At 51.4% G+C, this 23808-nt stretch overlaps 1 protein-coding gene across 6 annotated transcripts in view; it reads right to left on the reverse strand.

The window, feature by feature from the left end:
* Positions 1-23808, reverse strand: part of Cacna1a (calcium voltage-gated channel subunit alpha1 A) — a 265280-nt gene that overhangs the window by 13371 nt on the left and 228101 nt on the right. For 3 of the 6 annotated variants that reach the window (XM_050120772.1, XM_050120773.1, XM_050120770.1), the window contains exons 30-37: positions 23184-23267; positions 16051-16167; positions 15745-15810; positions 15526-15641; positions 9560-9710; positions 8807-8934; positions 5131-5227; positions 2945-3050 (exon numbers count right to left, since the gene is read on the reverse strand). In XM_050120772.1, the coding sequence (XP_049976729.1) occupies positions 2945-3050; positions 5131-5227; positions 8807-8934; positions 9560-9710; positions 15526-15641; positions 15745-15810; positions 16051-16167; positions 23184-23267 (865 nt within the window). Of the gene's footprint in view, positions 1-2944; positions 3051-5130; positions 5228-6023; positions 6121-8806; positions 8935-9559; positions 9711-15525; positions 15642-15744; positions 15811-16050; positions 16168-23183; positions 23268-23808 lie in introns of all 6 variants that reach the window. The other 3 variants (XM_050120775.1, XM_050120771.1, XM_050120774.1) reach the window with 2 other exon arrangements.

Below are 23808 nucleotides of genomic sequence, written 5' to 3' on the forward strand. Positions count from 1 at the left end.
GGGGCTGTTACAGTGACAGCCTTTATCATGACCGACACATCTGCCTGGCCCCCCACCTCCACCTGTGAGGCCCTCTGTAGCAGAACTGAAGTCCCAGACACTGGAGGCTTGGTTGGAGATGTGACTCAGTGGTATACCTTTTCTGGAGTGTCCTACTTAGCTTTAACTGTTAATCTGATTCAGCCTCACTAGAGTCTCCTGAAGAGTATCAGCTGAGGGACAGCCAGCTCAGATGGGCCTGGCCCGTGTCTGCAGGGTTGTTTGGATGGTTGATGTAAGAAGGCCCCACCTACTGTGGGCAGGCCAGCTCCCTGGGAAGGTGGTCCTGGGCTGTATAGGGAAGCTAGTTACCATCTGGGGAGTTTGCTCAGTGCTTAACAGCACTTGTTGCTTTCAGAGGACCCAGGTTCAGTTCCTGCACCCACATGGTACCATCTGCAACTCCAGTCCCAGGGGATTTGATATCCTCTTCTGACCTCTGCTTGCAGGTAGTACCCGTACATCCAGGCAAAAGACTCATTCACATAAAATAAACGAAATAAGCCAAATAAAAAAGAAACAGACTCTTTTGAAAAATAAAATAAAGCCAGGCGTGGTGATGCACACCTTTAATCCCAGCACTTGGGAGGCAGGTTCAGGTGAATCTCTGTGAGTTGGAGGCCTGCCTGGTCTATAGAGCAAGTTCCAGGACAGTCAGAGATGTTATACAGAGAAGTTCTGTCTCAAAAAAATCCAAAACAACAACAAAAAACAAAAATAAAACCAACCAAACAAACAAAAGCAAGCTAGCTAAAGACTGGAGAGACTGTTGTGGTTAAGAACACATACTACTTTTGCAAAAGACCCAGGTTTTCTTCCCAGGACCACAACTACCTGTAACTCAAGCTCCAGGAACCCAAGGAATCAGACAACCTCTTCCAGTCTCTGCAGGCACCAAGCACACACATGATGCATAGACAGGCACCCAGACAGAACACCCATATATGTTAAATAAATAAGAAGTTTCCAGGTGTGGTGGCGTATGCCTTTAGTCCCAGCGCTTGGGAGGCAGAGGAGCCTGGCCCACACAGGAGAGGCAGGTGGCACATGCCTGATGCTTAGGTTGGTTCTCTCTTCCCACTCTATGGGACTGGGAGGCTGGACACCGACTTGCAGACCTGGTGACAAGCCCTTTGCTCACGGAGCCATCTCTCGTGGGGTCTCCTGCACCTTTGGGGACAGGGAGCCCATCCATTTGTCTAGACTGGCTGTAAAGTGAGTTCTAGGGATTCGTCTACCTGTTCTCCAGAGCTGTGTTTACAGATGTGCATAGCCATGTCCAGCTTTTATTCAGGTACTGAGAAGCCAAGCTCCAGTCCCCACGCTTGAGTGACAGGCACTTTAGTGACTGAGCTGTCTCCCCAGCCCCTGGTTTCTTCTGCTCTCTCTCCCCTCTTACGATGGTTCAGATATGCTGACCTCTGAACAAGCTGTTTTCTCTGCAGTGACTGTTCTTACATATGGCTACCTTACACAGCTCTTTCAGGTCTGTGTCCAAATGTTTTATTAAAGAGGTATACTGAAGGTACGGTGGTGGTGCACACCTTTAAATCCCAGCACTCAGGAGGCAGAGGCAGCAGATCTCTGTGAGTTCGAGGCCAGCCTGTTCTTCAGAGTAAATTTCACGAAAGCCAGAGAAACCCTGTGTTGAAAAACAAACGGGGGTGGGAAAAATGGCCCACTGAGGGACCTGCTATCTCTTACATCTTATTTTTAAGAGGGTCTCACTGTGTGGCCCTAGTTCACCCAGAACTAGATATGTAGAGTGGAAAGCCCTCAGACTGACAATCCACCTGCCTCTTCCTCCCAATGCTGGGACTAACGACATACTTCATCACCCCTGGCTTTTTTGGGGGGAAGTTATTTTTTTTTTTTTGTTTGATTTTCGAGACAGGGTTTGGTTCCTGTCCTGGAACTAGCTCTTGTAGACCAGGCTGGCCTCGAACTCACAGAGATCCGCCTGCCTCTGCCTCCCAAGTGCTGGGATTAAAGGTGTGTGCCACCACTACCCAGATCAGAGATTTCTTTTTTTTTTTAAATATTTATTTATTTATTTATTATGTATACAATATTCTTTCTACGTGTATGCCTACAGGCCAGAAGAGGGCACCAGACCTCATTACAGATGGTTGTGAGCCACCATGTGGTTGCTGGGAATTGAACTCAGGACCTTTGGAAGAGCAGGCAATGCTCTTAACCGCTGAGCCATCTCTCCAGCCCCCAGAGATTTCTTAAAATTACTTTTATTCAAGTGTAAGTGTGTGTATGTGTGTGGGGTGGGGTGGGGTGGAGGGCTGGGGAGGTGGGGAGCAGGCTGCCATAGCGCACATATAAAAGGGAGAAAACAACTCTTAGCAACTGAATTCAGGTCAGTCGGGCTTGGCGGCAAGTGCTGGCCATGTGGCCAGCCTGCCTCTTTATAAAGACCAGGGCCCTAGCTAGTTCAGGACAGTAACTAAGGTCAGATTAATGCAGGCCCTCAACCTACCTCTTCCCACTGGTCTGACTCCACAGATTCGACACCCTTCTGATCTGGTTCAGATCCTACCTCTTCTCTCTGGATCCTCGGGGTGTCTCCCTAATCAAAGGCCAAGTCAGCTCAGCGGGACCCCATGTGGGTCCTACTCCCTGCTTCACTCATTCCTACCTCTCCGGGCTTTGGGGCGCAGGCTGGTCTCAGCCCAGGGCTCCTTTTCCCTATGAGAACACACAACTCTTTGTGCTACCTACTTCAAAGATGGGGCGGGCTGCAGGGCTCTCCTCTGTAAGGTGCTGCATCCCTTTGGCTGGAGGGTAAATGCTTACACAGATGCAAGAATGAGGACAAGGAAAGGGGTCCCTCAGACAGCTCTGCTTTCAGTCCAAGCCCACCCCACTCCTCCCCCAAGTCTACAGCTTGCCTTACCCTTGGCAATCTTGATATCCAGGGCTGTTCGGATCAGAGCCATGAGGGTGGAGTTGAAGTGCACGGTGTTGTCGTCCGCGACAGGAAGATCCATCCGCAGGAGTCTCTACAGAAAACCCCAGGTGAGGGCAGTCATTCTTGGGCCCTACCGGCATCTTGCAAGCCAAATTCTCCCAACCCAGGGAGACCCAGGAAGAACTCTGAAGCTGGGGCCACTCTCCCTGTGGGCACCTAAGCCAGTGAGGAATTTCTCATACCCCACCCCTCTCCAGGGCTTTCCACACTGCTGACTCCACCCCATCCCTCTCTTTTACCCCCTTTCTGTTTTTGAAGACAGGATCTTGCTAATAGCACAGGCTGTCCTTGGAACTTATGGCAATCCTCCTGCCTTGGCTTCCTGAGCAGCTGGGATGCCAGGGCCTGCCACCACTTCTAGCCCAAGCTGGTTTTTTTTTTTTTTTTTTCTGTTTTAAATCTCACTTTTGGGACCTGAGGCCTAGGGGTTCATATTCTTGCCCTGCCCCAGAGTTCTTCTCAAAGGCTCCCTCTTATGTCCACCCAAAGAGAAAGAGCAGAAGGCAGATGTCAGCAGCGTGTGCGTGCAGCAGCCTCGCGGTGGGGTCCACGGCCACAGCCGCCGCTCCCTGCCCCCACCCCCTGCTCGGCCCACAGTGGGCAGATAATGGGCACCCAGCCGCAGCATTCCATCCTCAGAAGCGGCAGGCCCCTCCCCACGCAGGCCCCTGTGGACATGCAACGAGGCCCACACAGAGCGGCACAGACGGGCACATGCAGACGGAATCTCGAGACTCATTCATAGCTCCGTGGGAAGTGACTGTCGGGCTTGCCAGATCATGGCTGTCTGCGCAGTAGCGGGGAGAGGGCAAGGACATTCCTGAGGCCCAGGGAAGGAATTCTGTGTCCCAGGCAAGGGTTCTGCCTGCTCCGTGGCTTGGGCAGGGGATGGTGGGCTCTGAGGTGCCAATCTGGGTTTCACCAGGGGATTCAGAGAGACAGTAGGAGACAGTAAACCAAGACTAGGGTAGGAAGTGGGCGGGGCGGGGCAGGGAGGAGCAGTAGATAATGTAGCCAAGGGCACCATGGCCCGCTGGGCAGGTGTGCGTCGTACTGTGTTAAACACAGCTTTTGCTTGCACAGTGGGTAAGGGTCTCCTTTATAACAGAATTTTCCAGCAGTGTTCTGTGGAAAATGTGCTATTTTAAATGTGCACAAAGTTGCCTTAGGGAGCCATGGTGGCTTTATCCAGACATCAGCTTGGGGAGGGACAAAAGGGACGCTTGTGGGAAGAGGCTTAGATCTGAGAAGGCTAGGGAAGCAGCCACACCAGGCTTGGAGGAGCACTGGAAGGTGAGGCAGCAAGGTAGATGGGAAGGTTGGGCTATGGAGTCACTTCTGGGGCATGGGGTTTGAAGGTCATCCCTGGCCACCTTGAGGATGAACTGAGGGAGCAGATGTCCTCCAGGGCCGGGGGAGATTCCAGGACAGAAGTTTAGAGGAGCAGCGGTCTCCTCGCTCCCTCGGCTGGCATACACCCCCACCCACCCCCAGACCCCTCCAAGGCAGCGTGCAAGGCCTGACTGGTGCACCACGTTCGGGGTGGGGGCAGCGGCAGCCCTCCTGCTTGCTCTGAAACAATGGAGTGGAGAGGCATGTTGGGGCATCTTGGGGAGAGGTGGCATGGTTCAGGCGCTGGGGAGACATCTCCAGGGCAAGGGGAGGATGGGGGGACTCAGCTGTGGGAGGTGTCAAATCTCCCGGGCCCTAAGTCAGAGGTCAGCTTCAGATGTGTGTGGGGAGGCCAGGGTTTAAGGGCTCAAGGCACAGAACTGTCTGGCTTGGGCCTGGGGCACGCGTTTCTGAAAGGGCAGAGATGTACAATTTGGCTCCCCGGGGTGGGGGTGGGGGTCACACGGGTGCTAGGGGACTGGAGCACTCCCTCCCCCTCCCCGTGGCTTGTTGGCCATAATGGAGTCTCAGAACATTTAGACACTCATCAGAAAGGACACAGTGCGCTGCCGAGAGTCAAAGGGTGCTCACGACTCAGTTACTCGAGAAAAGGAAAAAAGAAAAAAGAAGAGGGTGTCGGCAGAAGACTCGCTGGGTGTTGTGGTCACCACTGAACAGTCCCCAGCTCTGGGACATCGGTGTTGGCAAAGATAGACTACCTTGTAAGCCACTCTGGCCGGGCACTTCTTCCCCAGACCCAGGGGTGGGGACATGTGTCTCAGCATCTGATACATGTCCGGGTAAGGCATGCGACCCCTGGCAGCACCAAAAACAAAAAACAGGAGGGGGTGGGTGGGGCAGAGAACCAAAAGGGTGGGGGGAGAGGCGGAGAAGAAACAGAAAAAGAAAAAAAGAAAAAAGAAAAAAACCAAAAAACAAAAAAACAAAAAAACCACACGAGCCGAAAAAATAGAGAAAGAGGCAGAGAACGATAAAATAGATGTTTCAAATAAATGGAAAAGAGGAGAAAAAATGGAAGAAAAGGTAATTAAAAATGATTATTCCACTGCTTACAAGCAGGCAGAGAGAGAGAGAAAAGAGAAACAGTCAGATTCCACTTGGGCTCCAGGCTGTGGCTCAGGTGGTGCGGAGCTGGAGGGCTTTACTGTTCGAGGGCCGAGTACTCTGGCTTGGCTGAGGCTGGTCTCTGAGGGGCCTGGGTGAGGAAGAGGAGCTAGGACAGGGCGTGGGGGTGGGAAGGGGGGCTGGAGGCTTCAGGAGGCAGGGAGTGGTGGAGGAGAGAGTGGGGGTAGGGAAATGCAAAATTACAACTCCCCCAAGGGATGCGTCTGATTTGGGGTGTCATTGAGACCACGGGATGGGCAGCTTCAGCTAAGAGCAAGCACAGATGTTCGGAGGGAACAGAGGTAATGTCCCATGCTTCGTGGAGTCTGCATGGCCGCATTCTGGAGGCTAAGAGTTTGCTAGTGTAATGCAAGAGAGATAGATGGCTCTGTTTTTGAGAAATATATATATATATGAAATATATATATGGAAGACCCCAAGCCACACTCATTCAATCGATGCTAGCAGGTTTTAGTGGAAATCAAACCTTGCAAGCAACCCTATGAGGACATTTCTTGCCTAAGCCGAGAGGGGGCGATATTACTCGCAATAAACTGTACATGTCCTTATAGTGAATGCGGCCGCTGAAAGGAGAAGAGAGGGTTAGTGGGGTCCAGGCTTGGTCACCATGAAAAGGGCTCCCCAAGCACACAGTGGGACCAGGGTGATGAGGCTCAGGCCTCCTGACTTGAAGGAGTGGGAACCTGGGACAAGTAAACAGCCTGATGCATTTAGAGACACGTGTGCACCCCCGCCCTCAGGAGAGACTCTGATGGGGTGTGCTGGAGTGCTAGGTGGGGGCCTCACCACCCGGGGGTCCTCTGCCTCTGTTTCCTTTGCCATCTACATGGGCTACCCTGGTGTGGGTGTGTGTGTGGCCTAGTGGAGGGGACAGCATCCCAGTGCAGTGACCTAAAATCAAAAAGGAAGAGTTAAAAAGGGACCCCACACCAGCCCCAGCCACATGTCTTGCCCTAGCCTAGCAGACTCAAGGAGGGCTTGTCTGAGGCTGCAGACATGGGAGAGAAAGACAGATCTCTGCATATTTTCTTAGGGGCCTATCATCTAGGGCCGAGGCCAGACGAAACAGAGCACACAGCACTAAGAGTCCCCCAGTGATGATGCTCCTTCAGCCCTGGGCCCAGAAGGAACTAGAATCTTAGGTGCCTCAGTACACTCCAAGGAGTCAAAGATGCTCTGTGACTTCCCATTCGCCAGAAGAGGGTGTGTGGTGTGTGTGTGGTGATCTCTGTGAGGTAGGGAAACTCAACCTTGTTATCATCAATAGAACACACCCTCCCCTTTCCTGTGTGATCTACTTTTAAGTTTTTTATTTATTTTTCAAGGTGCGGGAGATGGAACTGAGGGCAGGAGTCTACCATTCAGCCACATTCTTAGACCTTGACAGTTTTTATTCTAATAAAATGTATTTATAGTTACTTGTATACGTATTTGTGGGTGCTCACAGAGGCCATAAGAGGGCATAAAATCTCCTGGAGCTGGAGTTACAGACAGTTGTGAGCCACCATGTGGGATCCAGGAACTGAACCTGAGTCCCCTGCAAGGGCAGCTAGTGCTCCTGACCACCAAGTCAGTTCTTCATTCAGCTCTAGTTTCAAATTTTTATATTTAAAAAGTCTTTCATTTAGCCGGGTGGTGGTTTTGCACACCTTCAATTCCAGTACTCGGGAGGCAGAGGCAGGTAGGTCTGTGAGTTCGAGGCCAGCCTGGTCTACAGAGTGAGTTCTGAGTTCCAGGACAGACTCTAAAGCTACACAGAAAAACTTTGTCTTGAAAAAAAATCAAAAAACCAAACCAACCAACCAAGCAAACAAAAGTCCTATTCATTCATCTTCTGGCTTTTTTTTGTCATTTTCTTTGCGGATTGTTTTTGTTTAATTGGGGGCGCAGGGTCTCACCATGTACGTGGCCTTGGCTGTCCTGAAGCTCATTATATAGATTAGGCTGCGAGCTGAACTAGGTCCTCTGCAAAAGCAGCACACGGCCTTCACCACTGAGCCACATCTCCAGCCCTGTGTGTGCACGCGTGTGTGTGAACAACTTGTGTGTGTGTGTGAACAACTTGTGGGAGTGTGTGTGTGAACAACTTGTGTGTGCATGTGAACAACTTGTGGGAGTGAGTGTGAACAACTTGTGGGAGTGTGTGTGCGTGTGAACAACTTGTGGGAGTATGTGTGTGAACAACTTGTGGGAGTGTGTGTGCGTGTGAACAACTTGTGGGGTTGCTTCTCACCATGAAGGTGGGTCCTGAGGATTGAACTCAGTCAGTCTAGACAGTAGGCACCTTTATACATTGAGCCATCTTGCTAGCCCTCAAATTTGACTTGGAATGGGTAATGGACCTTGAACTCCTGATTCTCCCACCTCAGTGTCCTAAAAGCTAGAACTATAGGTGTGCACCACTATGCCTGGCTCTTTTGGAAGCTTTAGTATTATTGTTTGGGTTTTGCTTGCTTGTTTTTGGCTTTTTAAACAGGGTATCTCTGTGTAACACCTCTAGCTGTCCTTAAACTATCTCTGTAGGCTTTGAGACTTACCTGCCTCTGCTTCCTGTTTGCTGGGATTACAGGTGTGTGCCACCAGGCCTGGTTTATTTGGATTATTTTAAAGATTTATTTACTTATTATGTATACAGTGTTCTGCTTGCATGACAGAGGAGGGCACCAGATCTCATTACAGATGGTTTTAAGTCACCATGTCGTTTCTGGGAATTGGACTCAGGACCTCTGGAAGAGCAGGCAGTGCTCTTAGCTTCTGAGCCATCTCTCCAGCCCTATTTTGATTGTTTTTGAAACAAGGTCACTTAGAGCCCAGGCTGGCCCTGCACTCCTGCTTCAGCCTTTTGAGAGTTGGGATCACTTACATGTGCTACAATATCCGGCTTGCTCTAAATTTCTGGGCTGAATTCTGCCACGCCGACTCTGACTCTGGCGCATGTGCCAAGGCTGCCTCTGCACTCCCAGGTGAATGGAAGCCAGAGGTTCTTAATAGGTCACCATAAGACACCAGTAGAGTTATGGGGGCCAGGGAACCTTGGAAATCCCCATGGTTGACCATCTTCATCTAGAAAGGCTGGAGCTTGGACAAGGGGTGGCATGAACTCAACCTGAGGTCGTGCGAAAGTCAGGATTCCCACCCTAGACTCACTCGTGAGGCTCCTGCTAAAAACCCTAGGACCCAGTGTCCCACACCTGAGAGCTGAGGAAGAGGAGGTGGACAACACAGCCAGAAGATTCGATGCCTCCTTACCAGGCAGCAGGGTCATACTCGGCCCAGACACGCACGTACTCATCCAGGTGGTGGGGGCCCAGGATGGAGGAATCTCGCGTGAGGTACTCGAAGTTGTCCATTATGACAGCAACAAAGAGATTCAGCATCTGGGGGCCAAGGGGGCCAATAGGAGTAGAGAGGAGACCATAGGGGTAGGGGAAAGGGACACAGAGATCCAAGGGGAAGAGGAACAGACCAGATGGGGGAAGGGTACAAACACAAATGGCACAGACACAGAAGACACCCACTCCGAGGCCAATGAGAGCGGAAGCCAGCGGTAAAGGGGAGAGAGACGGGTAGACATACACAGAAGCAAAGCCTGAGAGAGACGTACAGTTGGAGGAAGGGGGTGCTGTGTGAGCCCGGGCCAAAGCTAGGGCCTGCTGCAGTCCATATCCACCCACCCGAGATAAATTCAGGTTTTCATTGGGGTCCAGTTCCAACTGGGGAGGCCCTGGGCCTCTGCAGGAGGGAGTGTCTGCTACTGACTCAAAGTAGGGGAGTCAGGGTGTTCCTTAACATCCTACAGTGCACAGACCCACAGCCACCCATCCAGATGTCACTATGTGGGAGACAATTTGTCAGTAGCAGGGAGGGAGCAAGCCCTCCACCCCAGACACAGTCTACAGAGATTCATCTGCCCAGATCAGTGCCAGGGGTAAGGACATGACCCTCCGTGTGTGCACAGACTCAGCAGGGTAAGGACATGGCCCTCCATGTGTGCAAACTCACCAGGAATGAGCAAAGGAAGATGAAAGAGACAAAGTAGAAGTACGCAAATTCATTGCCACACTCGGCCGTGGTGATCCCGGAGTTCTTGTCGCACGGCTTCCCACTGAGGCACGAGAGCATGATGTTGTGCCACGCTTCCCCGGTGGCGCTCCTAAGGATAGGCAGCATCGGTGACCCATGACCTGGGCTCCGGCCCCAAATGGACACCACTGCTTCCTAGATGGGTACTGGGCTGAGGCTTTGGGCTAGCTGGTCATGGGCCCAAGACCCAGGGGACCATCCTCTTTCCTTAAGTGTCAGAGGGCTCAGAGGGCTATGTTGCGCCTTCAGAGTCCACAGGAAGGGGTCAGTGAGGTGGCTCAGTGAGCACAGGTTCTTGCCACAAGGCCTGACCACCAGGGTCCCTGGGTCCCACACGACAATTGACTTCACCATTCCCCCATCGCCACCTGTGTGACAGATGTGCCACGCCCCCGCACAGTACGATTTTATAAACGGAAGAACGGAAAGGAAAGTGTGTGAGAAGCCTGAAGTGAGGAGGCTGTGGTGGGGCCTGATGGTGGGGGCCGACTGGGGACGTCTGTGTGACTCAAAAACTTTCCTCTCTCCACATTCCCATCTCTTAGTGCTTCGTCTCCAGGTTGCTCACCAGGCATGCCAGGCTCTTCCCTGTCTTCGAGCACTTCAGCCATGCTCCTGCCTCAGGGCACTCACACTGGCTATATTTTTGCCTGGCTGTCCTTCCTTCCCAGGATCTCTGTACCCCACAGGTCTCACTCTAAAGTCTAGGCTGGCCTTCCACTCCCAGTCCTCCTGCCTCTTCCCGTGTCCTGGCACTGCGGGTAAGCACCGCAACACACTGCTTCCCACGCTCTCTCAACGCGCGCGCGTGCGTGCGTGCGTGTGTGTGTGTGTGTGTGTGTGTGTGTGTGTGTGTTTTGAGATAAGGTTTCTCTGTGTAGCCCTGACTATCCTGGAACTCACTCTGTAGACCCGTCTGGCTTTGAGCTCACAGAGATCCACCTGCCTCTGCCTCCCGAGTGTTGGGATTAAAGGTGTGCGCCACCAGGCCCATAATATTATTATTTTTAACATTATCTTGTGTGTGTAGTTTAGACTGGACTTTCTTCTTCAATTGTGGTGTTGTACAGCATTCTCCTCTAAGGCAAACTATTGGATCTTGCTAAGACCAACAGTGCCTGCTCACGGAAGAGCGTCACAGGGGCTGCAGAGATGGACAACCACAACAGACAGGCTACTGTGGATGGCATAGGCAAGGTAGAAGGGAGGCCACGAGGCCTTTACCCTGCACAAAGAACTATAGGCAATTAAGGAATGCTGAGAGCAGGGGAAATCGTCTTCCCCAGGGAAGAGTACAGCAGTTAGTTCTCCACTTCCAAAAGTTCAACCTGAAAACACACTATAACATTGTACAGATTGCGCAGGTTGTATTTATGGACTTGGGAATAGTGTTTAAAAGAGAGTACAAAGCAATAAGGGATTGTTGTTCTTGTAGGACACTAGTGTTCCCAGGACACACACACACACACACACACACACACACACACACACACACACACACACGGCAGCTTACAGTAACTTCCGTTCTGAGGGCCCTGACAACTTCTCACCTCTGGAGGGCTCTTGCGTGCATGTGGTGCACATACAAATGTAGAGATGCGTGTTTACACATACAAAATTAGATACATCTTTAAAAAGATCGCCACAGCTGGACCTGTTAACTTCTGATGGTCCTTCATAGGAGGAGGGCGTGGGCGGGGTCACCGGACCCTGGCTGAGCATCCAGCCCCTCCTCCCCGCCAGCTAGAGTATACAGGCTGGGAAGACTAGGGACAGAGGGCAGCACCTGCACAGCTATGGGGACGCCACTGTCTGCACTGAGCGGAGACTTTCCAGTGTGGCTTCAGGTCACCCACACTCCTGTGGGAACCCCTCAGCCATGCCCTGCAAACAAGCCTTATTAACCCTTCGGTCTCCCAGGGTGAACTTCGGTTTGTCCTAAGGACCTTAGGACCTGCAGAGAAAAAATTCTCACAACAGGTGGCAAATTTATTAACATTATTGCGTCTCCTGGTGTGAGAAAGAAGACTGGTAAAGGAAAATGCTGGAAGGATGTAAACATGGAAAGAGCATCAGTGAAGCAGGGGTTATAAATGAAGATTAAGGTGGCTGGATGTTTCCAGAATGAAAGAGAAAGCCAGGAAGTCTACGCATGTTATAAAGGTTTGCCTGAGTCATTCAAAGTTTGTGAAAGATAAGACTTAAAGATTATACACACGACATTAACATTTCTAAAGTCAAGGTTCAATACATTGATGCTAAACGTCTGTTTAAATCAATGGTGCTATTGATCCGCTCTTGACTATTGCAAGGACTGGCTTAAAGGACAAACATATATATCTAATCCGTGTTTCTTGTAAAAGTGTTTTGGTTTTGTAGTTAAAATACCTGACTGCTGTAACTGACCTTCTGAGTGTTCAATGACCATGCTTGGAGGCCTGTACTGGTGTGGGCAGAGGGATTAAGAAGACAGGACTTTCTTCCTTTCCCACCAAGGTCAACTAGATTCCAGGGCACTGTGGGACTTCTCTAACGCGTCCTAAGGGGAGTTGCCATGGAGACCCACCAGGTGAACAGTAACTAGTGTCCAGCCCACAAAGAGGAGTCAACACAGGGCAGAGGACAGAGTCTCAGGGCTTCCAGAGAACTCACTGGTAAGCCTTAGATTTGTCCTCACATAGATGGAGCGACTATTAAAGGAGCCAAAGGTTCCTCTCAAGCCCAAGTAGTGAACCCCGAGGACCAGACCCGCAAATGGGCTTGACAGGAGAAAAACAAAAGCAAAGAAAGTGACTGATTTGGTCAATTGCATGGTCTTAACTGCTCAGTCAGGAGTGAAACAGAAGACTAATGGCTGGCATCTCTTCAAAAGTGCAGACTCTGTGCTGGGCATGATGGTGTACATTTGTAATCCCAGAATTTAGGAGGCAGAAGCAGGTAGATCTCTGTGAGTTCAAGGCCAGCCTGGTCTACATAGTGAGTGCCAGGACAACCAGACCTATTTAAAAAAAAAAACAAAAACAAACAGGGGCTGAAGAGATGGCTCAGTGGTTAAGAGCATTGCCTGCTCTTCCAAAGGTCCTGAGTTCAATTCCCAGCAACCACATGGTGGCTCACAGCCATCTGTAATGGGGTCTGGTGCCCTCTTCTGGCCTTCAGACATACATGCAGACAGAATATTGTATACATACTATAAATAAATATTTTAAAAAAAATTTTCAGTTTAAAAAAAAAACAAAAAAACCAAACAAACAAATTCTGCTTCAATTTTTGTTTAAAATGCTCCATTATTTTTATGTGCACTGGTACTTTGCATTGTCTGTGTGTGAGCAATAGACAATTGTGAGCTGTCAGATGGGCACAAGGCACTAAACCCAGGTCCTCTGGAAGAACAGCCGGTGCTCTTAACTACTGAGCCATCTCTCAGTCTCCAGTTTGTTTGTTTTTTTGAGGCAGGGTTTCTCTGTATAGCCCTGGCTGTCCTGGAACTTGCTGTGTAGACCAGGCTGGCCTCAAATGCAGAGATCTGCCTGCCTCTGCCTTCTGAGTGCTGGGATTAAGGGTGAGCGCCACCACCACCTGCTCAGTCACTCAGATTAAGACTTCAGACGCTGGATCACAGAAGGACTATTTGTAGTCCTTTTTAAACTAAAAATTCAAATTTCTTCTCTTTTTCGAGCCATCTGTGAGAGACCACACCCTGATTCTAACCAACCCAACAGCTATGATATTGTCTGAAAACAGATCCTAAGTTCATCACTGTGGAGTCAGGTCATGAAGGCCAAAGGGAAATTGAGGAGGAGCTTGGCAGACAGATGCTCTTGTGAGTGCATCCAAAGACCCTAAAGGACACGATCTGGACGTGTCTCCTGGCTCTCCTGGTCCTACCTAAGCAAATACCTCTTGCTCTTCCCTCACATCTCCTTCCACAGAACTGTCAAGGCTTCCTTTCCTCCCACACCTGATAATTGAGGTCAGATGTGCCCTCTAAAAGGGTAATCCAAACCACACTTGATACCCCAGTTCAGCTGGGAGGAGCCAGTCTGGCTGTTGTCAGAAACTCCCACCAGCATTAGCATTCAGCATTAGGGTCTCCTCTTCAGGCAATGACGGGAACAGGAGGCAGAAACTGTCTGGGTAGTTTAGGAGAAAAAGATTAAAGTAAACAGATTTTTTTTTGTTTGTTTTTTCAAGACAGTGTTTCTCAGTGTAGCCTTGGCTGTTCTGGAACTCACTCTGTAGACGATGCTATCCTTGAATTCACAGAGATCTGTTTGCTTCTGCCTCCCAAGTGCAGGGATTAAAGGTAGGCGCCACCACTGCTCAGAATAAACAGATTCTTTCTTGGTTTAAAGCCAAAAATATCCTTGTGCTTCTTAGCAGCCCCATCCTTATCAGAGACCAGATATGCTGTGTTGGTTGATTTTACGCCAGTCTGACACACATTCTGGCTATCTGAAAGGAGGGAACTTCCAGTGAGAAAATGCCTCCATAAGATCTGGTTGTAAGGCGTTTTCTTAATTAGTGATTGATGGGGGAGGGCCCACCCGGGAGGGCCCACCCCATTGTGGGTGGTGCCATCCTTGGGCTGGTTCCTGGGTTCTATGAGAAAGCAGGCTGAGCAAGCCACGGGAAGCAAGCCACTGGAAGCAAGCCAGTAAGCAGCACCCTTCCATGGCCTCTGCATCAGCTCCTGCTTCTAGGTTCCTGCCTTGAGTTCCTGTCCTGACTTCCTCCAGTGATGAACAGTGATATGGAAATACAGGCCAAATGAACCTTTTTCTCCCCAACTTGCTCTTTGTCCATGGTGTTCTGTCTCAGCACCACAAACCCTAAGACATATGCTAAAGTGTTTCGAGGGCCCTGAATTCGATCAATTTCCTAAACAATTCTAGGGTCACCATTTCAGCAGAGAGCACAATAAAACAGCAGTCTACTGGATAGTTTTATGTTCACTTGACATGGCTTCTGTATCAGCTCCTGTCTCCAGGGTTCTGCCCTGACTTCCTTCAATAATGGACTACGATGTGGAAGTGAAAGCCAAATAAACCCTTTCCTCCCCAGCTTGCTTTTGGTCATGGTATTTTTTCGCAGCAATAGAAACCCTAATTAAGACAAAGTAGTAAATGTCTGTTGAGACAAAACTCCTGGTCAAGAGAACACTTGCCATCAAGGGTGAAAAGCTCACATTCCAGCTGGGCCAGGCCAACCAGCTGGTGACGGGCTTTTTCTGTAGGAAGGAGGCTTACTGTGAACTATGCTTAAGCCTTCACCTAGAATAATAATAGTTTTCTGTTACTAGAAACTTCTAATGGTCCATATATCTGGCTAAGTTTGGGGGGAGGCGTGTAACAAAGGAAGGAAATTGCGAGAAACATCTTTTGTCTGCTGAAGGTAGTTAGCCCAACAAGGGCTCATGTTTTCTGGATCTTCCTTGTCCCTTTGCACAACTGGCTACTCATATCCGCGTGTGAAGTAGAGTTGCCCCCAATGGGATGAAAGAGCCACTACCCGTGTCAGGGACAAGAGACAGAAGCTTGGGATCTGATGTGCTTGCTGGTTGGGTCTTGTTGCACGCTTTGTTTCATTAGCGTGTTCCTTTGTGGGACACGAATTATTCTTTGTTTCTAACTTCTGTAAGACAGGGTCTCACAAGTCTCCCACTTCAAAAGGGGGTTAGGGGGATTCAACTAGCTAACAGCTGGAGTGTTCCTTCTATGCTTCTCACCTGCGGGGATCCTTGTCCCGAGAGCGCCAGTGGGAAAAGGGTAGCTGGGCAGACTTAAGTTCACCCCGACTGGAAGAGTCCACGTCCCCAGCCAGAAGAGTAATGAACACACAGAATGAAGGCAGGCTCACACACAACCCCCACCCCACCCCCTCACCGGAAGAGGAGCATGAGCGCCTGGAAGAAGGTCCGGAAGTTATTGTGCTCAGTGATTTGGAACTCGTCCTCGTCACTGTCCTCGTCATCCCCGTCAATGCCAATGTTGCCAAACACCTGGAGAGTGGGAGGGTGATGACTGGGGCGGTCACGGGGTCCCTGGCTCCCTCTGAGGCAGGCTCCCCTCCCGCAGCCCTGACACCCCAAGGGTGCGGGTCACCTGCATCCCGATGATGGCGTAGATAAAGAAGAGCATGGCGATCAGGAGACAGACGTACGGTAGGGCCTGGAGGGAAGGAAGGCGGTGAGGAAGGGTGCCAGACAGCTTGCCCGGAACTGTCCTCAGAGTCAAGCGATCACGTGCCCCTGGCTGGTAGGGTCAGGGACGAGGCCCTCGGAGTTCTGCAGACACTGGGTACAGCCCAGGTCGTGCTTTAACCACTTTCAGTCTGCTTTCCTCATTTTGCTCAGAGTTAGGGATCTGCTCTGGCTTGAACCAGCAGCAGGAGCAGCCGCTTTGGCTCACCTTGAAGGATTGCACGAAGGTCCAGAGGAGAATGCGGATGGTGTAACCCTGCCGAAGGAGTTTGATGAGTCGGGCGGCACGGAAGAGACGGAGAAAGCTCAGGTTGATGAAGTTATTCTGAGGAGACGAGGAAGAAAGGTGACCATCCACCCACCCTGCGGAGCTTAGAGTAGTCAACACTCACAGAGGCCCCTACAAGAAGCCAACAAAAAAGAAAAAAAAAAAAAAAAAAAAGCAAGCCACACCCCAAATAAGGAGGGAGAGGAGAGAAAGCACTGTTAATGCAATAGAGCAGGGGGAACTTTAAAAAAAAAAAAAAAAAGAGTGGGGTAGGGGAGGCGGGTGGGGAAGGAAGAGATATCAACTCAAAAGCTTAAGCCCACCCAGCCAGGCCCACTCGCAAGTGGGGGAAAAGGGAAGGAGAAAGAAACAGGGTCGGGAACGAAATAACAAAAGAGTACGGAAAAGAAAATAATACATCCGAATCATCCAATCAGGAAAAAAATCGAGATGGTTTTTATTTCTCCCAACAACCAAATGCACTGAGACGATAGGACACAAGCGGGTCAAGTTGCAGAACCCAGCACAGGAGTACGAAGCATAGACACGGGCGGGGTGGGGGAAGGGCGCCAGCACACGCAGGCCTAGGGGGCAAGTGCGGTTCCGAGGCATGTTACGCTCGGGGCCAGAAATGCATCTGTCCTGGGACTCACCGGGCACCCTGCCCTGCCCTGCCCTGCCGAGCTACCCACCCGCTCCTGCCCGCCCTGACCTCACCCCACGGCCCAGAGGAGGAGCGGCTGGAGCCAATGGGGAGAAGCGGAAGGGCATCTTTTCTTACCCCCTTGGCGAGCGGGAATGGGGAGGACGGGAGGGAGCTGGGGCTGTTCGGCTGCAGGGTGAGTCCTCGCTGCCCGCTGAGTCGGAGAAGATGCATTAGGGGCCCTTTTCCCCCCTCTCAGGGATGGCTTCTCAGCTTCTGGGGCTGGGTGGTGTCTCGGGACCAGGCCTGCGGGAAGCAGGAAGGTCTCAGCTCCCGGGGCGAGTGAGCTCTGATCAGCCCAGGGCCCACCAAGGGGCCAGTGCTGGGAGGTGGGGGGGGGGGGGATGAAGCTATCCTTGGCCCCAGGACTTCCCTGTCCTCCAAACCCAGGTCTAGTCGCTGCCTCTGCGGCCTCCCACCCAGGCTGTAATTGGGGAGAGGCTGGCTGGAAACTGTGGGCAAGGCCTAGGACTCTCCAGGGGGCTTCAGGTGAGGTTGGTGAAGGTGGGAAGTGACCCAATATAGCCAATGAAAGTAATCTGTTGGGCCTGAGCTTTTTTATTTTATTTTTTTTTAATAAGTGACTAATTTTAAAAATCAGATTTTGCCTACCATTCTGGGTTTTTGGCTCCCCAAGCCTCTCATGGCTGAGCCCTGGAGTCCAGCTCTCCAGTTTCCTAATCTCTCCCATCACTGGCCCACAGAGCATTTGAGTTTTCTGCCTGGGGACCACGTCAGTTGTGGTCACTACCTGGAGGCAGGGGGGCCAGAGGCTTACTGGTGCCCCAGTCTAAGGATCTGTAGGAGTCCTGAATACAGGTCACAAGGCAAGACTGAATGAGGGCTAGTGACAAAAGGTGCTTGCTTGTGGAAGTGAGTGGCTTTGACAACAGCAGCCTTCCTGTTTTGACATGTCCCTATTTGCACAATGGATCATTTATTTATTGCGGAGGGTTGTGCTGATCTTGAATTTGAGATCTTCCTGTCTCTGACTCCCAAGTGCTGGGATTACAGGGGGCATTTCTGTTTTTTTGGGCAGTGAATGATGTGTTTAACCTGCTTCCCAGAGGCTTCTCTTTGCTGGACCTGTGCCTTGAGCTAGCTCTGGCTTGGAAGCTGAGAGGCAGTGACTGGAGTTTGAAGAATTTCTGAGGCTGGTAAGAGGCCTCTGGGATAAAAGACCTGTCCCTAGGTTTCTGGGATGGGGAGTAAGCCTTGGGCTCTTACATTAGGGCACTGCTGGGTCTAACCATTGTGAGCCTGCAGACCTAGCTAAGAGTCACCCTCCATGCCCCGCTGACCTGATGCCTGGTCCTGCCTGGCCACCAGTTCCACTGGGGATGGGACCACTAATCAAGTATTCCTAACCCTTTCCCTCAACCCTCCAGAGAACAAGCCATCCCTTCAATGGGGCAGATCATAACATGTGGGCTCGGCCGGACATGCAGAGGCAGGGGTTCTTAGGAGCAGCTTGGGGGCGAACTGGCACATGCAGAAGCAGGGATCTGGCAGCTGCTGAGCATGCACACACATGAGGAAGGAGGGGGTAGGGACTGGAGAAGTCAGGGGTCTTAGGCCTCATCTGCTCCTCCAGCTCTTCCCGGGTCTGCATGGAGTCCTGATAGCACACAGAATTCCCAAGAGGAGTCCTTTCTACTCAAGCTCTACCCTGTGCTCCAGCAGCGGAGGATGCAGGCTCAGGTGTGTGGGGGTATCCTGGGCCTTGTGTTCCCTACCAGTGACATGCTCAAGGGCAGATGTCCCTTGGGTTTGCAAAAAGACATGGGCACCACTTACTCCAGATTCCAAGTCCTCACTACCTGCCAAGGTGCTTCTCTCCCAGCCCTTCCCTCAGGCCCCAAACTGGGGTTCTTTGGGGGCATCCAAAGGGTGCCTCAGACTGGCTAGGGGTGTTCTCCTCATAGCCCTGGTCTCCTCCCAATCCTAACTTCCATCACTAGCTTCCCAAAGACACCCAGCTCTACCCCTCCCCAGGCCCTGCACAGGGTCCTCCTGCCACCTCTATGTCCCTTGATGCTTCCTGGCAATCTTATCCAATCTGTCCCAGAAGTGCCCCTGACTCAGATCCTCCCAGATCTAGTCACTGCTCAGGATGAAGCCTAGATGCCCAGTCCCTCGTCTTTCTCCCTGCGGTACCCAAGGCCTCTCACTTGCAGGTCCTGACCTCTGCATTCTCTTCCTGGCCCAGAACACCTTGCTAATGCTTCCTATTCTTCCAGCAGTAGTTACGGTTTCAAGTCAAATCACGGTTGTAGGACCAAAGTCCACCTCCTCCTCCTTCACAGCAGCCAAGCAGAACGGCAATGGGGGCTACAACTTGCTCCTTTTCAGTGGCACCTAACAGAGCCCCACTGGTGTCTGGTGGATGAATGCCTGTTTACTGTGGGCACGCCATTGGAGGTAGTATCCCCATGGAGGTCATCAGACGGGCAGGGATGGGGAAATCACAGCTACTAAGGGTTGTGAAGGGCAGGAAACGTGGTGGGAGTAGACGTGGAGCACACGGGCTGTGTGTGTGGGAATGCACATGCATGTTGCGATCTTGAGGTTAATATTAAATGTCTTTGCTGATTCATATGCCATCCCCCTACCTCCAGCAGGATCTCATGGTTTCTCTGTAGCTTTGGAGGCTATTCTGGAGCTTGCTCTGTAGACCAGGCTGACCTTGGACTCAGAGATCCACCTGCCTCTGCCTCCCAAATGCTGGGATTAAAGGTGTGTGCCACCACTACCCAGTTTTTTTTTTTTTTAATTAAATCGGGGACAGGGTTACTGTAGCTCTGGTGGACTGAAACGTGCTATGCAGAACACCCTGGCCTCACACTGCAGCCTTCCAGCCTCAGCTTCCTGAGCTCTGAGATCACAGCGCCATGCAGAACACCCTGGCCTCACACTGCAGCCTTCCAGCCTCAGCTTCCTGAGCTCTGAGATCACATTCGGTGCCACCACTATGTCAGCTCTGGGATGGCTCAGAATTAGGGGTGTGAGTGGGGTGGAGAGGGGTCACACCTTGGGGGCCTAGAGGAGGGAGAACATCCTTTCTTGACAAGGACACAACCCTTTGGAGCCAAAGTCCAATCCAGAGTCCAGTAAAACCAACCAGAGGGAGCTCTAGGAAAGGGGAAGAGGGCGGAACGGACAGAGGCGGGTGGGCGGGGCATGCAGTGCAGTCACAGTTAATGTAAGGCATTTACACTTCAGAAAGAGGTAACACCAACCGGATTCTAGATGCAGATGTTGAAGATGGAGGGGGAGCGGGCGGGCGGGGGCAGTTGGGGAGGCGATTCAGCGTTTTGTTTTGTTTTTTAAATTGAATTTTTTAGGTGGATTTGTAACCAGTGCCAAAAACCAATGGGTTTCGGTTCCGGGCGGGGAGTGGGGTGGCGGTGGCGGTGGCGGTGGGTTGGGAGGTAAGTCATTGGTGTATGGACACACAGACCACGTCATGGGTGAACAAATGGATTTCATAGTGCATTTTGATTGGATGAGTTTTTCAGACGGCGTTGAGCCAATATACAGTTTAAACAGCAGGCATGGAAAGAGACAAGACAAGAAACACAGTCATTATCCATCGCGCATGGGCAAACCCGCCCCCAGCCAGATCGGGGCAGGACATTAAAGCCCAGGGCTGTGCTAGCATCTTAACCTCTCGACCCAGAGGGAATTAACTGCCTTCCTGCTTTCCTAGCTCAGCTTGGCTCTAGCCTTAAGGACAGTGGCCTTACCTGGGTCCCAGACACCAGCACCTAGTGCAGGGTGAGAACAGGTCATATGCCTATCCAACATCTTCCCCTCAAAATGATGGTGTCTTAGGGCAGCTTCAGACTGTGCACCAAAGTACACACATGGGGACAATAACAATGGTAATAATAATAACCACTGGGAACTGAATTTTGTGACAGGTTTTGTGCCAAGCACTTCAGAAGGTTGACTTTTTTGTGTACTACTGTGGCTAGGTACAGGGTCTCCCACAAGTAAAACCAGAGCTCTACCACTGAGCCACACACCCAGATCCTCACCAGCAGGTGGGGTAGGATTTGAGTCATGTGTTCTGCCGTGGGGCCATGCCCCTAACCCACACTGTAGGATTGTAGGCAGGGGCTCTACCATGTAATTGGACTTCCAGCCCACTTACTTTTTTAAAATTACAGTTATTATTTTGTGTGCCTTTGTGGGTCCCAGGGATTGAACTTAGGTAACTTAGTTTTGACTGAGAATGGCTCCCATTGGCTCACATATTTGAATACTTAGATTCCAGTTGGTGGAACTGTTTGAAAAGAATTAGGAAGGGTGGCCTTGTTGGAGGAGGTGTATTGCCAGGTTGGAGGGGGGTTGAGGTTTCAAAAGTCCATGTCCTTCCTAGGTAGCTCCTGCTCCCTTTTCTTCTGTGTGTGCCTCATGTAAGTTCTCAGCTTCTTCTCCAGCTCTATGTCTGTGTGCCTGCTCCCATGCTTCCTCCACAATGATCGTGAACTCTACTGCTGGAGCCGTAAGCCCTCAATCAAATGTCTCTTTTATAGGTTGCCTTGGTTATGGTATCTCTTCACATCAACAGAAAAGTACTTTAAGACAGGCTTGGTGGCAAGCGCCTTAACCCACGGAGCCCTCTCGATGGCCCCTAACCGTTACTATCTATTCTCCTCTCTACACAGAAGCCTCTGCGGCAGGCACTCTGTGTGCCTGATGTTTTGTCTTGCTCTTTTTGCTATGTCTCTAGCACCTATAACTCTGCTGGAAACAGCAGGTGCTCAATATGTGCCTGCCCAAGTCATGTGTGGAACTGATGAGCTCATCCCTGCTGCCTAAGAGATGATCTGACAAGAGCCAGCCGGGTGGCTGGGAGGGCTGTGTGGCTATTATGATGGTCCAGGTGTCTCTGAACTGACTTCTGTGTGTCACCGTCCTACTTGCTAGAGAAAGCAGTCAGGATGAACCCTAAGGACGTCTTACTGGCAACTCCAAGTTTCAACCAGCTCCTTCCACCTGCTCTGCTGGGGTGCAGACAGCTCCTCCCAACCTCTAAACCACAGGGATACTGCTCAAGGCTGCCCTGACCCTCCCTTCTGAAGGCCCTAGAAGTGCCAGCCTTACAGAAGTGGGAAAAGGGTTGAGTCTGTTCTGGGGTTTCCATAGCTGGCAGGAATCAATCAGCCTTGGGTGACCTCTGGTCTCCTGGTGCTAGGGTCATTTTCCTGCTGTGTGAATTGAGACAGCTCACTCCCATCCGTCCATGCAGGACTTCTTTCCTTACCCCATTTCTTCTAGGTCAGCAAGGGGCACCGCTGGGAGAGGACGAGGGAGGCGGGGCCTCTCCCCACTGGGCTTTGCTGGCTGCTACTCTGGTCTGTCCCAGCCCCTCCCACTTCAGCATGGTGTTTCACTGGGTGGCTGGGCATTTGGAGGTCCTCGAATGCCTCCCCTGGACAGTGTTCGTGCTCATCATTCCTCAGTCCAACCCTTTGAGACAGTTCTTCTCTGCTCTCAGCCCAGAGCTTCAATGGGAGTCAGTTCATATGAGGTGTTTGGTACAATATTCTCAATGTGTTTTTTGTTTTTAATTTTGTTTTGGGGTGAGGAGACCAATCTAGGGTCTTACACAGGTCAAGCCAACACTCTGCAGCTGTGCCACACTCCTGTCGGGTTATTATTATTCCCATTGTCATTGGAGGCAGAACCCACCCCACAATTGGCCCTGGGCATTGATGGTTTGCTTTTTGCCTTCTGGCCCCTTACTTAGTTTCTGAGGGTTCCCAAGCCTGAGCTCACTGGCTCATGGACAAGGACAAGGTCTTGGAGGGGAACTCTGCGGCTCTGGATTTACTTGAAAAGGGGTAAGGACAATGTGTCCTGAGAGGCCTATTTGGAATCCCTGGGGCTTGGGGGAGGGCTGTTATTCTAGGAACTACTCTAAGGCCTTGATGGTGCTATTCCCATCATGGCCAGCAGGGGGTAGTGGAACCCAACCTTGTGAGCCGGTTGGAGCTACTGTTCTATTTGCCTTTAAATGTATGAATTCTCAAAGTAGTGAACTGCGTTGCTTGTCCTAAGTCACACTCTTTGTCTGTCATTCACCAACCACCAGTCAGGGAAGCACGCCGCTCAGTCCTGGCCTATGTCCTGGCTTTGGACACACCCATCTCCCTCCCTGAGACCTTAAGGGGCTATCTGTGCACCCCAAAACCACCACCCAGACAACTCCACACTCATTTCCCATCTCACGCTGTGCACCTGAAGCCCAGCTCTGATCATAGCCCACTGTGCCCCCCGGAACTGCTGCTTCTGGACCCTTCCTGCCACTGCCCACTACTCCAGCCTGAATTACCCAGAAAGAAGCTGGTAGGAGACTTACCCCAAACTCGGTGACGAGGATGTCTGTGATGCTGCCCAGAACAGTCACAAAGTCGAAGATGTTCCAGGCATCACGGAAATAATTCTGGAATAGGGACCCACAAGACGGAAATGCTAACAGAGGATTCCATGCCTCACTCCCCAAGGCCAGAAGGGGCATGTGAGGGCAGGACAAAGGTGTGGAAAGAGTGAAACCCTCTGTTCCTGAGCCCTGGTCCTTGACAGCTTGCCCCAGAGGGGATGTGGGGACCTGCCTCTGCTCTTCAAGCCCCAGACATCACTGAGTTCCTCAGAGACACTAGAAGTGGTGACCAGTAAGCGATCCTCAATCTTTGTCTCTCTGCTACCCTCTGCCTCTCCCTCCCTCCCTCCCTCCCTCCCTCCCTCCCTCCCTCCCTCCCTCCCTCCCTCCCTCCCTATCTCTTCCCCCTCTTGTACACGTGTTCACGTGTGTGTAGGCTAGAGGTAAAGTGAGGCGTTGTTCCTCGGGAGACACCCATCTTGTTTTTTGACACAGGGTCTCCTGCTCATCTGGAGCTCACTGATTCAGTTAGGTTGGCTGGAGGGCCAGGGAGCCCCAGGGATCCTCCTGACTCTGCCTCCCTCATTACAGATGTGCACCACCA

This window comes from Alexandromys fortis, unplaced genomic scaffold, assembly GCF_014885135.2.
Source record: "Alexandromys fortis isolate MF-2015 unplaced genomic scaffold, M_Fortis_MF-2015_v1.1 scaffold_186, whole genome shotgun sequence".
Lineage (NCBI taxonomy): Eukaryota > Metazoa > Chordata > Mammalia > Rodentia > Cricetidae > Alexandromys > Alexandromys fortis.